This window comes from Myotis nattereri (assembly GCF_964212035.1).
Source record: "Myotis nattereri genome assembly, chromosome: 6".
NCBI classification, from domain to species: Eukaryota; Metazoa; Chordata; class Mammalia; order Chiroptera; family Vespertilionidae; genus Myotis; species Myotis nattereri.
In genome coordinates, this window is record NC_138081.1 from 53,764,996 (window position 1) to 53,780,237 (window position 15,242).

General features: G+C 36.4%; 1 protein-coding gene across 1 annotated transcript in view; it reads right to left on the reverse strand.

Moving 5' to 3' along the window:
• Positions 1-14,476, reverse strand: part of MMS22L (MMS22 like, DNA repair protein) — a gene marked incomplete at its 5' end in the record, with an annotated part of 109,769 nt that extends 95,293 nt beyond the window's left edge. Inside the window, 9 exon segments of the mRNA XM_081093832.1 lie at positions 288-418; positions 3,911-3,945; positions 3,947-3,986; positions 4,134-4,224; positions 7,968-8,145; positions 8,241-8,328; positions 11,714-11,763; positions 13,129-13,254; positions 14,313-14,476. Of these exon segments, the coding sequence (XP_080949958.1) occupies positions 288-418; positions 3,911-3,945; positions 3,947-3,986; positions 4,134-4,224; positions 7,968-8,145; positions 8,241-8,328; positions 11,714-11,763; positions 13,129-13,254; positions 14,313-14,476 (903 nt within the window).
• Between the last annotated feature and the right edge of the window lie 766 nt (positions 14,477-15,242).

Consider the following 15,242-nt stretch of genomic DNA (forward strand, 5'->3'; position numbering starts at 1 on the left):
CCACAGGCCTTTTCTAGATCATTAAAGGACTGGCCTCTCCTATGTAAACAGAAGTTAAATTCCAGTCATTATCATAAACATCCTGTTTTCATTTATTTATTTTTGACAAGATTAAAAGACTTAACTAATTCCAGCCTCTTAAAAAAGATGTTTAAAACCTATTCTTTCCCATTCAACTCCCAGATAATTTTTTAATTTAGATTAAATTCTTATAGCTTAAATCACATAGATTAAGGACTGACTTGCCATTAAGTATCAAAAATACAAATAAACTCTTAAAGCATTACCTTGTCATACCTGTTGAGTGACAAACTTATTAAATCACAAAGGAGATTTTCACAGTGCTCTTCAAACAGACTGACATTGGTTAAATTGTCACCTGCCAGATTCATAAACTGATGACCATATACAACATGTTCTAAAAATGTAATAAAATAAATTTTATTTAAAACTACAGGAGAAAAGTTACTGTACCCCTTTAAATTATAACAAGACTGTAACATGTAGTTAAAAGCAAATTTTTGCAAGCAGAAGTTAAATATTACAATTCCTTTCTTATATGAACACTGATGAAACATCTTGTAAAAAAGTTTCAATCCTTCCAGTTACCATTCAATAGGCTTCTCAATTGTTAATGTGGCCATCTTTGTAAAGCAACCATGCAAAATTACTTAAGAGGAAAAAAATAAAAATAAATTAAAAAGAGGATAAACACTAGAAATTCTTCATCCTCATTTCTAACCAATAGAGCCTGTACAACATTATTCTTTTAACAAACAATGATAAACAGGAACAAGACAGGAATGCCCACTTTCACCACTCCTGTTCAACATAGTACTGGAAGTATTAGCCAACGCAATTAGGCAAGAAGAAGAAATAAAAGGCATCCAAATTGGAAAAGAGGAAGTAAAACTGTCCTTATTTGCAGACGACATGATATTATACATACAAAACCCTAGAGACTCCATCAAAAAGCTACTAGACTTAATACATGAATTTGGCAATGTAGCAGGATACAAAATTAACCCCAAGAAATCTGAGGCATTTCTATACACCAATAGTGAACTTTCAGAAAGAGAGATTATAAAAACAATCCCATTCACCATCGCACCAAAAAAATTAAGCTACCTAGGAATAAACTTAACTAAAGAGGTAAAAGACCTCTACTCAGAAAACTACAGGACGTTGAAAAAAGAGATAGAGGAAGACATAAACAGATGGAAGAACATACTGTGTTCATGGATTGGTAGAATCAACATCATTAAAATGTCCATACTACCCAAAGCAATCTATAAATTCAACGCACTTCCCATTAAAATACCAACGGCATACTTCAGAGATCTAGAACGAACTCTCCAAAAATTCATCTGGAATAAAAAAAGACCTCGAATAGCTACAGCAATCCTGAGAAGGAACAAAGTAGGTGGAATCTCAATACCAGATATCAAGATGTATTACAAAGCCACTGTTCTCAAAACTGCCTGGTACTGGCACAAGAACAGGCATATAGATCAATGGAATAGAATAGAGAGCCCAGAAATCGGCCCGAACCAATATGCTCAATTAATATTTGACAAAGGAGGCAAGAACATACAATGGAGCCAAGATAGTCTCTTCAATAAATGGTGTTGGGAAAATTGGACAGATATATGCAAGAAAATGAAACTAGACCACCAACTTACACCATACACAAAAATAAACTCAAAATGGATAAAGGACTTAAATGTACGACAGGAAACCATAAAAATTCTAGAAGAATCCAAAGGCAACAAAATCTCAGACATATGCCGAAGCAATTTCTTCACTGATGACAGCTCCTAGGGCACTTGAAACTAAAGAGAAAATGAACAAATGGGACTACATCAAAATAAAAAGCTTCTGCACAGCAAAAGAAACCATCAACAAAACAACGAGAAAACCCACTGTGTGGGAAAACATATTTGCCAATGTCATATCTGATAAGGGCCTAATCTCCAAAATTTATAGGGAACTCATACAACTTAACAAAAGGAAGATAAACAATCCAATCAAAAAATGGGCAAAGGACTTAAATAGACACCTTTCAAAAGAGGACATTCAGAAAGCCAAGAGACATATGAAAACATGCTCAAAGTCACTAATCATCCGAGAGATGCAAATCAAAACAACAATGAGGTACCATCTCACACCTGTCAGACTGGCTATCATCAACAAATCAACAAACGACAAGTGCTGGAGAGGATGTGGAGAAAAAGGAACACTCGCGCACTGCTGGTGGGAATGCAGACTGATGCAGCCACTATGGAAGACAGTATGGAGTTTCCTCAAAAAACTACACATGGAACTCCCATTTGACCCTGTGATCCCACTTCTAGGAATATATCTCAAGAAACCAGAAACACCAATCAGAAAGGATATATGCACCCCTATGTGCATAGCAGCACAATTCACCATAGCTAAGATCTGGAAACAGCCTAAGTGCCCATCAGTAGATGAATGGATTAGAAAACTGTGGTACATCTACATGATGGAATACTATGCTGCTGTAAAAAAGAAGAAACTCTTACCATTTGCAACGGCATGGATGGAACTGGAGAGCATTATGCTAAGTGAAATAAGCCAGTCAATGAAGGAAAAATATCACATGATCTCACTCATTCATGGATAATAGAGACCATTATAAACTTTTGAACAATAATAGATACAGAGGCAGAGCAGCCTCAAACAGATTGTTAAACTGCAGCGGGAAGGCCAGGGAGGGGTGGGGAGCAGGAGGGAGGGGGGTAAGAGATCAACCAAAGGACTTGTATGCATGCATAAGACACTGGGGGGTAGGGGAGGCCAGGGGATTGTCAAGGGCGGGGGAAAAAAAGGGACACATATGTAATACTCTTTGTAATACTGTAAGCAATAAAAATAAATAAGAAATAAATACAAAAAAAACAAACAATGATAAAGTAGCCATATGCAATTGCATGAAGTAAAGCTAACAAAAGATACCAAAATTTGTACCTATAGCAGAGTAAGTCCACCAGTTTGCTCCAAGAAAATATTTAAAATACAGTGTTCACCTGAGAGAAAAAATTATTTGTGTACATCGTTGCATATTTTTGTGTGTATATATGTAAGTATACACAGACACAAACATATATGTATTTTTGTATTTATTAATTAAAAAGCAGAAATTGAGGTAATGGATGTCTTTATAACCTAAATAATTAATTTACTTTACAACTAAATATTTCCAGAATATTGCTAAACTTAAAAATAGAACCTAAACATGCCAAAGAGCAAGACCAAGACATAAACAGGCAACATATGAAATAAAAGATTACCATCTATTATAAACTTCTACTAATTTTAAACAAAGGAAAAATTTGCAAAAGATTATGAATATTAAATAATAAAGAAAATATAGAGACAATAAAATTATGTGAAGATGTTCAACTTCAATGGTAATCAAGAAATTGCAACAATAGAGATTCAGTATCATTTTTTCACATATTCATTTACAAAAAAGAAAAATAACTGATAATATCCATTACTGGAAATAGTACGAGGCAAGGAATGCTCACAGTGTATACAAATTGGGGAAATTTACTCTACAGCAACAGAGCATATACAATATTAAAACTGCAATATGCCACCCCAATTCTAAGAATCTATTCCAAACATAACTTGTATACATATTAAACAATGTATATATACACAAGGATGGTCAGTGTAATATTTATAATATCAAAAAAAGGGAAATAATTGAAATACTTAAAAAATAAACTTGGCTAAATAAATTATGATAGACCCTTTACATAAGCCCTTAAATGAATAAAGTAAAACCATATGCATGAACATGAACAAATCTCTAAAAAAAAAAACTACACAGAACAATGACAGCAGCATTTGTGGTTAGAAAGCAAAACAAAAATCCTACCAATGAGTTTCCATATATGTATGCTAATAGAAAGTATGGAAAGATAAACAGACCAAGGTGTTTCCAGTAGTTATCTCTGGAAAAAAGGATGCGATTTTTACTTTTTACTTACGTTACTATTTGATTTTTAAAAATCAGAAAACACTTATTACTTGTGTAATTAAAAAAAACAATTAAAATTTAGATTAGAAAAAGGACATAAATCAAATATCTATCAACTTACTCAATTTTACACCAAGCATCTGAAGAATTTCTAGCACCAGCCAATGGATATCCAAGTGGAGATGTAATAAATGCCAGGATGGTGGGAAAAGCTGTGAATGACATTATCAACTGTGACTGAGAATTCATAATACATTACAAGGTGCGTGATAGCATATGACAACAACCCTCTATCAGCACCATGACAAAGAATCAATTAATCTACCACTAAGCTTAAGGAAAACCTTTATCTCGTTCATCAGAAGATTCTTTCACTAGAGATTTTGAAAGTAGGATAGGATATATTTTCATCTAATTTAAGACAGACCCACCTTGGGGCTGCTGAATAGATTTGTAAAGGACCCTTCCAACCAACTTCTGATTCTACTACAGCTGCAAGGCAGTAAAATAATTTTAAAAATTATTTACATGAATTTGTTTTAGACTTTAGTTAGCAAGTATGTTTTTAGCCCGGCTGGTGTGGCCCAGTGGTTGAGTGTAGACCTATGAACCAGGAGGTCATGGTTGGATTCCCGGTCAGGGTACATGCCCAGGTTGTGGGCTCGATCCCCAGTAGGAGGCATGCAGGAGGCAGCTGATCAATGATTCTCTCTCATCACTGATGTTTCTATTTCTCTCACCCTCTCCCTTCCTCTCTAAAATCAATAAAAATATATTACCTTAAAAAATGTAATACATACTCAGGAACTCCTATAAAGAATGTTAAGAGAACTTTAAACTATCATGCAGACATTACTGTCATGCCTTTTAAGTTAAAAGAGGTAAAGAAATTATCTCTCAATTTTCACATTAGCATTCAAATCTAATTATGACTAAAAAGCCAGTGCTCTTAGCTATCTATAACCTTCTCCCAGTCAGCACTTAGCATCACTATAAAAATAAATACAGTGAGGCCTGGCTGGCATGGCTCGGTAGTTGAGTGTTGATCTATGAAGCAAGAGGACACAGTTCAATTATTCCCTATCAGGGCACATGCCTGGGTTGTGGGTTCGATCCTTAGTGTGAGGAGTGCAGGAGGCAGCTGATCAATGATTCTCTCTCATCATTGATGTTTCTATCTCTCCTTTTCTCTCTGACATCAATAAAAATATATTTTAAATATATATATATAAATAAAAACTATGATACATGTTCTAGTAAAACAACTAGAATGATGCAGAAGGAACTCGCCATCATGAATATTTGCATCAAATATGCAAATAAAATAAAACACTACGTTAAAAAATAATACTGGCTCAAAAATAGATAATAAAAAATAGCAAACAGCCCTAACCGGTTTGGCTCAGTGGATAAAGTGCCGGCCTGCGGAGTGAAAAGTCCCAGGTTCGATTCCGGTCAAAGGCATGTACCTTGGTTGCGGGCACATCCCCAGTAGGAGGTGTGCAGGAGGCAGCTCATCGATGTTTCTCTCTCATCGATGTTTCTAACTCTCTGTCCCTCTCCCTTCCTTTCTGTGAAAAAATCAAAAAAATATATTTTTTTAAAAAATAGCAAACATAGGGAAGAGAAATGGATAAATGTGGTATCCAAATCTTTGGGAAAAGCATGGGTCATTTAATAAGACAGAATTTACTCATTTGTAAGAAACTAAAGTTAGATTTCCCACGTCACAGAATTATTTTTTAAAAAGATAAATCAAATAGATAAATGTAAAAACAAGTATATTTTTAACATCAGCAGATATAAAAGAAAAAATATAACTATATAAAAAACTTCAATCTAACCTAGTAAGTCAGCTTAATTGCTGAAAAAGATAAAAGAAAATATCTGTAATACGTAATACCCAAATAATATTTCTAAAAAGTTCCCCCAAAAAACTAAATAAAACATACTCAACAGAAAATACCAATTAAATCAATACTTGTCATATATAAGATTGGTAAAACAGAAGAAATACATAAAATCTTGAAAGATGCTTTTTATTTTGTAAGATATTTTTGCTGTTGTTTTAGAAGAGAATTTTAGTGCATGATTTATTTTTTATGTATTGAAGACTACATTCCCCTGCTTTTAAAAATTCAGTCTTGTAATCTTCAAATAACCTATCTTTTCAAGTTTGCTAAGTTGAAAAGCCTATGAAGGGCAAAACCTAGTTTGAGGACCAGAGCACACAATCTTTACTTCTGCTCCTAGATAAATTATTTTCTTAACCACTTAATGGATGTCCAGAAAATAAAAATGATTTGAATTTATAAAGACTAAAATGGAGGAAAACTATCCTTCCCCCAAGATCTACCTATGAGTCTTTAGTAAATGATATAATTAAAAGCAATTACCTATTTGCTTTCTATGGATTATACATATAAACCTGCGAATTCAATTGAAACCCTATTTACTTTTATTGTTAGATATATTGATCCCTTATAAAGAGTCAATATTTGTTTGTTACTGTTAAATTTCACAGAAATATGCCGAAACCGGTTTGGCTCAGTGGATAGAGCGTCGGCCTGCGGACTGAAAGGTCCCAGGTTCGATTCCGGTCAAGGGCATGTACCTGGGTTGCGCGCATATCCCCAGTAGGAGATGTGCAGGAGGCAGCTGATCGATGTTTCTCTCTCATCGATGTTTCTAACTCTCTATCTCTCTCCCTTCCTCTCTGTAAAAAATCAATAAAATATATTTAAAAAAAAAATTTCACAGAAATATATGAACACTTAATTGTATTTTACATTTTGACAAATATATGTTCCTAAAAACTAAATGTTCAAATTGGTGAGGTCAAAAGAATGGAAGAGGTTAAAAGTTCAGGGAATCAATGGGGAAGTATAATTTGTCATCCACTTAAACTCACATTATCGTATGGAGAATTTGTTAATTATATCCGGAAGCTGGGTTATGCTACAATACAAATTTAAAAAAATAAAATAACTTCAGATGGAATAATAAAAGGTAGGGGGAAAGGGGGTATTAGTTAAAGCAACCTTTTTTTAAACCTCACTCAAGGATATGTTTTTAATGATTCTAGAGAGAAAGGAAGAGAGTGAGAAACATCAATCGGTTGCCTCCTGACCGGGGATCAAACCTGCAACTTGGGTATGTGCCCTGATCAGAAATTGAACCCACAACCTCTTGGTGTATGGGACTCACACCAACCAATGGAGGCACTTGGCCAGGGCAGTCAAAACCATCTTAATCATATTCTGAAAATCTCAAAGGTCAGATTAGACAAAATGATGTGGTTCTGAAAGTTTAACTTTTATAAGGTAATCTTCTTGAATTTTATTATCATAAAAAAGTAAGGAGCCCTGGCCAGTGTGGTTCAGTTAGTTGGGCATTGTCCTGTGCACTGAAAAGTTGCTGGTAGGATTCCTGGTCAGGACACATGCCAGGGTTGTGGGCTTGATGCCCGAGTAGGGGGTATGTAGGAAGCAGCGGATCAATGCTTCACTCTCACATTGATGTTTCTTTCTCCCTCTCCCTTCCTCTCTCTCTAAAAATCAATTTTAAAATCTTTAAAAAAAAAAAGCAAGGAAAGATGACACATATTTTAGAAAATAAAGGTTATTTGATTTGAAACTTTTAAACATTTGTACTGTTATAAATTGGAATAGAGAAGTTTTCAGGTTTAGTGTATACTATGTTTTAAATGCTTTATTCATTTTAATTTATTTAATTCTCCCAGTAACTCTAGGAAGCTATACCAATTATACAGATGGGGAGAATGAGACAAGAGATATTACTTGCCCAAAGGCACATAGTTAATAAAAGGAGGAACCAGAATTTCAACTCAAGCCATCTGGTCCAGAGCTGCACTCTTGACTAATTTCCTTCATTCTTGAATAAATATTCCTTGTAAGAAGAAAAACTGATAATTTAAAAATTAAATAAGGCAAACCTGAATCTGATTTTTACTTATAAATGCTCCTGGATTAATACTGGGAAGTTCAGATAGGTGTCCAATGTACAAGAGTAATCCATGAAGCTCATCAACCAACAGTGAGGGAAGCTGAGCCTCCAAAACCTCATAGGGATGAACAGGACCATGATTCTCAGTATTCTGTACTGTCAGGAACCTAAAAAACAATTAGATACAATAAACCATCATAGTCTGAATGAACATGTACTCAGAAATTCATGCAGTAGTCAAAAGACTCAACTGACGTCCTACCTGACGATGAAAACTTTAACATAATGAAGAAATGTTACGCACTGCTGCCTAATATTGTCTGCTTTGCAGTGTAGGGTTGATATCTTCCCTGAAACCAAAATAGAAAGAGGTTAATCATAGCTTAAATGATTAATCAGTGAGCAGTAACATACAAGCAGCAATTCTTTTAATTTTGTCCACTGATTTCTATGTAATTCTTACCCCCCCCCCCCCCCCCCCGAAAATCCATTATTAAGGCCACCTCAGTAGCACTGACTACACCTGGCTTCACTGGCACCATACAGTGCCAGTCTTCTTTCTTCCTCATGTGTTCTTTCTCTTGCCTCCCCTTTACTGGCTCCTCCTCCTCTATCCTACCACTAGTATGGGGGCTCCTCAGGACTCGGTCCTGAGGCCTCTTCTCTCTTTTCCTGTATGTATGATCAGTTCCTTTATTTCAAAATGATAACAACTTGAAAAGGTTTACCTATAACCCAAACCTCTATTCTGCACTCCAGACCTTGCATGTCAGATTGCCTAACATCTTGTATTTAGATTGCTCAGACACTGCAAATAATACATCCATGATTTCTTCCAAAATCTGTTCATGCCGATGTTTTTGCCACTCATTACAACTGGTGCCAACAGTTGCCTATATTTCATTCTTGCTTCTTTCATTTCCTTAAAACTTAAATTTAATCCACCAGAGTCCTACTAAGTTTATGACCAAAATATACCTTCAAACTATCCGTCTCTCTAGAATCTCTTAAATTATTCCAACAGGTCTTCTAATAGGTCTTCCCATATTCTCCTTTGTTCCTCTACACTCTAAGCACAAAATATGCTTTAAATATATGTCAATTCCTGTTCCTCATAAATCAAACCCCATGAAAGGCTACCTACTATATTTAGAATGAAATAAAGACTCCTTGTAGTGATTTATAAAGCCCCAAATGATGTATTCATATTGTCTGTCTTTCTCCCAACTTCAACCCATGCCATCTTCCCCACACTTCAACATCTATATCAGCAAAAATTACCTGGAACATTACTATGTGCAAAACACTGACAATCACTATAAGAAAAATGAGTAAGAGACAATCACTAAACAAAAGCAGAAAAAAAAATAACATGATGAGAATTAAGACAACAAATTCTCAACCTTATCACACATAAAGCAAAACTTATTTCTAAATCTGAACTTAAATGAGTAAACATGACCTTCACTTTGTCAAAACCAACATGATATGTTATGCAAATATCTCCATGTTAAACAGTACAGGGCATTTTCATAGCTTAATTATATTTCACCTACGAAAGTCACATCATCCCTCAGTTTCACAATTCTGTTCATAAAGGCAGTACTCTGTTAAAAACAATTGCTGTGAACTCTTGCATACAGCCAAGGTAGAATAAAAGAAATCAGATTTACCCATATCCCATCTTTTACTAAAAAAACAATCAACATAAAAAAAAAAAAAAGTTTTCAGGCACCAGAAACAAGGCAACGCAGGACTGCTATCCTAGAGAGAAGGTAAGTCCTAAGACTGTTCCAGCTTCCCACCGAAATACAATTTCCAGGCTGCAGCACAGGGAGAGAGAACCCCAAATCACTGAGCTGAGGAAACAAAAGGTTTAAATTTATAGGCAAAAAGTACCAAAGAAGAAAAAAGCTACATTTAAAAAACAAAAAAGCAAGCTCTGGAAATGTACAGAGGGCCCCATTGAATCTCTGTTCAAGCATGAGAAAAAATAACCCAAGACCAGGTGAAAGCATCAGAAAACAATTTCCTGCAAAGCTTACACATGCCAGGGAACAGTTCAAATGCCCACCAGAAAAAAAAAATCATAATACACTAAAAAGAATCCTCAGAAGCCTTATTAGAGCTAACTTAACATTAGACTACAGGCTACTTTTTATGAGTCCTAACAAAATTTAAACCAAGATTTAAAAGGTCCAATGGATTATAAGTAGTTAACAGCAAGCCAGAATACAGTTTAATACTAGTCAGAGAAATACAAGAAAATCCAGAAAGCAGCAATGTCAAATCTACAATGTCCATCACACAATAAAATATTGCTAGATTTTCAAAGAACCAGAACACTGTAACACAGAAATAAGAGAAAAATCAATCAATACAATCAGGCCCAGAAATGACAATGATGAAAGAATATGCAGTCAGCAAAGTTAAGAAGAACAGCTATATGTATACTCTTTATGTTCAAGATAGATTAAAAAAAATATGGATAGCAATAGAAAATAAAAAAATCCAAATACAATGTCTGTAGACAAAAAACAAAACAAAACATGATCTGAAAAAGGAATAACACCAACAGATACATTTAAGAACAGGGATCTGTAAAACATACATTATTTTGTTATTCTGCCTCAAATGGAAAGCTATCTCATCTGGGTAGCACAGTGAAAAGAACATATACACTTCAGTTAAGTGTCCCTACCTAGGGCTTTCTGGGGAGGACTGAAGGCCAAAGCTGGCTTCATGAGTTTAGTAACAGAGCCCTGATACAGCTGCAAAGGTTAAATCTACATCATGAACAGCTGGGACCTCTCAGTAAGAGGGAGTGGGGAGGGGATTGTAATAGGGTTTGGGCTTGTGCCAGCTGAGTTTGGAGAGTTTAAGGACTTTGGTCTGGATTGGATGCTGCTAAGAAGCAGGGGCAATTTGATGATTATGTTAATTTTTATACAGAGAGCCTAGGGAGGGTTCTACTTAGTTAAGAAGCAATAATCATGTTAGCTGAAGAGGGGGATGTTCTGTTTTAGTATTTTGCATTAGTAAGCCACTAAACCTTTCTTTGATCAAAAGTATGTTCCAGGTAATCTTTAGTTGCTAAACATCACTAATAAGATATTAAGCTTAGCACTTAACCTGCATTATGTCATTTAATTCTCACAAGAACTCAATGAGGTGAGAAGTCTTACCTGGTTTGAGACCCACAATTAGCCTGGGGTGGAACTCAGGCTGACTACAGAGCCATGATTCTAAATACAAACTGCACCAAACTGCCAGAAAAGAGCAGCAGCTGGTTTGCACTAAAAGACTGTCCTTCAATTCCTTTCATTACCTTAACTATATCCATCGCCTCCTCTGCCCCTTCCCCCCCATCAATAATCCATTAAATGTCAAAAACAGACAAACAAAAAACAGAAAGCAGAAAAGAGCAAGAAGAGAGCGTTAGGTCTGGTACTATTACTCTTATATAAGAGTTCCTATCCCGCTCCCCACCTCCAAAGCTTGTTACTAATTCATTTCTGAGATATTTAGCCTTAAATCAATTTTACCTACAGATTTGAAAAAAATACTGTATATCTCAGCTACAACAAAATTGTATTTAGTGTTCAGAAAAAGTGTCATACACTGTATCCTGAACTTCTGACCTAACAATTCCTCCATGTTACTATGATATCCCAATTATGCATAATAAAACCCACGTGCAATTCACTGTAATTAGCCTTTAAACACACAACTTACCAAAATCACAGCTGGCCGGTAATAAGGTTTCCAAGTTATAGAGTTGTTGCCTAATTTAAAAAATGTAAAGTGAGAATTAATTTTACATTACTTTAAAGCATGTAATAATTATATGGATAATGTTCCCAATACTCCATGAATGTTTATTAGAGGATCAGCTTCAGGTAGCAAAGACTTTGAGAAAATATAAAAATAACATAATAAAAGCTGCATATATCTCAGAAATTATGTCAAATGTCATGATGTCACTATCAATGAGATACTGTTTAAATCGTCAAGAAGTTTAAGATACTTATATAAAATATCCTAGGTTAACATTTATATAAAATGCTAAACTGTATCACACAAGGAGTTCAAAAAGGAATAGGTACACTAGAGTTATCAGGAAAAGTTATATTTATAATGTTCCACGTTAATTCCTGAGAGTAATCTTCCCTTGCCATCTTCCTAGTTCCCTTTCAACTCCTTAAAGATTTGTATCCTAGATAATGACTCAACTTATTCAGTAATGTTCAAAAATTAGAGAATCACTCACGCAGCCTGGTCTCCCAATAAAACACACAGCATGGCACACATACAGTGATGTCTCTTCCCAAGGTCTATGGGATGAGGGTAGGAGGAGAAATTCCTGCACCTTTCCATTTTCATTTAAATGTAACATATATGATCCATTTAATTTGCCCTCAATAACTGATTCTATTTCAACATTATCTAAAATCTGAGTATGGACTAGGTTTTAAATGAAACATTATTTCAACTGTGTTCATTGTGATAATGAAAGTGTTAATGTTTGAAAAAAGATATTTTTAAGAAATTCATCCTGAAATATTTAATAACATGATGCCTAGAATTTACTTAAAAATACTTCAGCAAAAAAAATGAGGGGAAGGGACAGTTGAAGGAAATGTGAAGAAACCTTGATGTTTATTGTAACTGAGGGAGTGTAGGTGGAGGTTCATTATACTATTCTCTACACTTTGTGTATGTTTGAAAACTTACATTAAAAATTTTTAATGTCCAAATCACATTTCTATTACACAGTCTGAAACATATTTGGAAAGTCTAAGTTCATTCTCTCAAAATCATTGAAGACTATGGCTATTAAGCAACAAAACTACTTTGGTTTTCTTCCAAAACTGTAATATGGTTTAGAGCCTTAAATATTTGTCTTGAACACAAGATGTCAACTAAAGATTCTGGAAAAGAATAGTTTCACTAAAAAACAATTCATTAAAACCATTACTCCATAAAACATTACTGTTAATTTTGTTATTAACAAGATACTCAAGTGAACAACAAGCAAAACTCTACTGGTGCTTTTGTTAACATCAGTATTAGAAACCACACAGCAATGTAACTTACAAAAGTGAACAACAGCATCTCTACTCTAAGGAAATATTTTCAAAAAAACATACCTGAATAAATGAAATAGCACTCTAGATGAATTCACTAATGCTGTTTCAGTAACCCACTGAATGCCAAATATTTCCACTGTATCCTCTTCAAAATTAGTTGGTAAAGGATCAAGATTCAAAATTAATCTGAAATGAAAACTATGATTAAATCTCATGAAAAGTATACTAAGTCCCATACTATAGCATGTCTTTTTTGACATTCTAGGAACCCTTATTATACATGACATGCCAGTGATATTATAAAGTCAGGATATGCCTTGGTACCATACATACTAGTAAAGGCACACGAAAGCTAGAACTGTATTAAAAATCCAGTCCTTTATACTAATAAAAATGTATAACTAAAGAGCAATGTAACTTATGTGTAAAACACAAAAAGAAGTCTAAGGAACATACTCTGGTCTGTGTTGAATAGTGGCCTTCAGATGTAGAATTCATCCTTTGAGGGGACATTTAACTTTTAAAACAGCTAAAAGATATTCTGAGCCCTGTCTGGAGAACAGCATAATAAAACTGGGTAATCTCTTTTTAGGTCTCAAAGTGCAACTATAAAACCACAAAAATTACTTCCTTTCTGACTGAAATTGCCTCAGAAGGCATTCCCAAAATATTTCAACAACAGCAGTTTTACGACAATATGTATAACTAACTGCCCAAGGCAAGAACTTTCAGAAATAACATTCCTGTGAACTTACACAATGTGGTGCATTTATTAGAAAATAATGTTTTTTAAATAAGACTTCTATATGTAACAATACACAGACTTAGAAGGAACTGGGGCAACAAAAGATGTGCATGTCTTCCTTAGAATTATTAAGAAGCTCCAAAATATTATTCCATGTTTTAGGAGGAAACATCATTTCAAAAAGCCCAGGAAGTTCAGGATTCATTTTAAATAAAAGGAAAATTAAAACCCAGCTTCATTCCTATGCCCAACGGAGGCAGCTGTGAAGAGAAAGGTAGCAAGAAAGTTCTCCTTCATATCCAAAATCGTTCAGGTATTCGCTGAACCAGAAAGCCAACAGCAGAACTAATAGCTTGCACCTGTCTGATATACCAAGCCCATTTTACAAAAAGATGGTTTGAACATAAAAGTTTAGCTGCCTGAAATCTTAATTAAAACATTCCTAACAAACTAATGAAAAAGCTGATGAGGGTGAAACCGCCTCCGATTTGTTACCTACCGCTTAAGGGCTCCACTGGCAAGGTAGGACTCTCCAGAAAAATGTTTCCCTCCTCCTCTGTTGTCAAAAGCGCAAGAAAAGCAAGGGGGTTTGCACCATTCGGTTCCCAGCTCTAGTTCCAAGCTGTCGGTCAGGTAGGTCGACGTGGCAGAACAGTTATCCATTGCTTACTTCATGTCCTGAAACATGGGAGGTTCATTGTAATGATCATCGAGGGCTCCAAAGAGGTTGCGAGGAGATTCCTGGAGGTGGGGCGGGTGACGTCAGGAAGTCCCCCAAACGCTCCCCGGCACAAAGAAAACCGAGAAGACCGGTTCCCAACAACTCTCCCCACCGCCTCCCCAAGACCAAGGCTGTCGGGAAGTTCGAGGAATGCACCCACGACCGGCTGTATAGGAACTGAAAACCCTGCCGGCCTGACCCCGCCGCAGCCCGGGACAGGGTGCAGAGCAGAGACTTACTGGCGGGGCAGATGCAGCTCCACCTCCCGAGCCCGCCGGGACCCGCACCTTCGCCACGTCATTAAACCACCCAGCGCCAGGGGCCCCGCAGGGTCGTGGGGAAGCTCCTCTGCAGATTCGCGTGGGGATCCGGAGGGCCCCGTGCCAACCCGCCTCCTCCCGGCCGCGGAGCAAGTCTTCCCCCGAATCGACACGGAGGAGCCTGGCGAGAGGAGCCACAGTCCTGCGCACCGGGACACCCCATCTCCGGTGCTCGTCGTACCTACTCACACTTCCACTCCCCGAGATCCGCCCCGGCGGTCCCAAGCACAGCCCCAGATTCCATGCGGCCCAAATCCCAAACAGGTGAAATTCCCGCCACGCCGCGCGCGCGCTCGGGAGGGCGGGGCCACGGCTGAGCCCGCCCCCGAGGTCCGCTCGCGAGGTCTCCGCGGGAACCGCCGGCACTTGCGAGTTCTCGCGAGAGTCT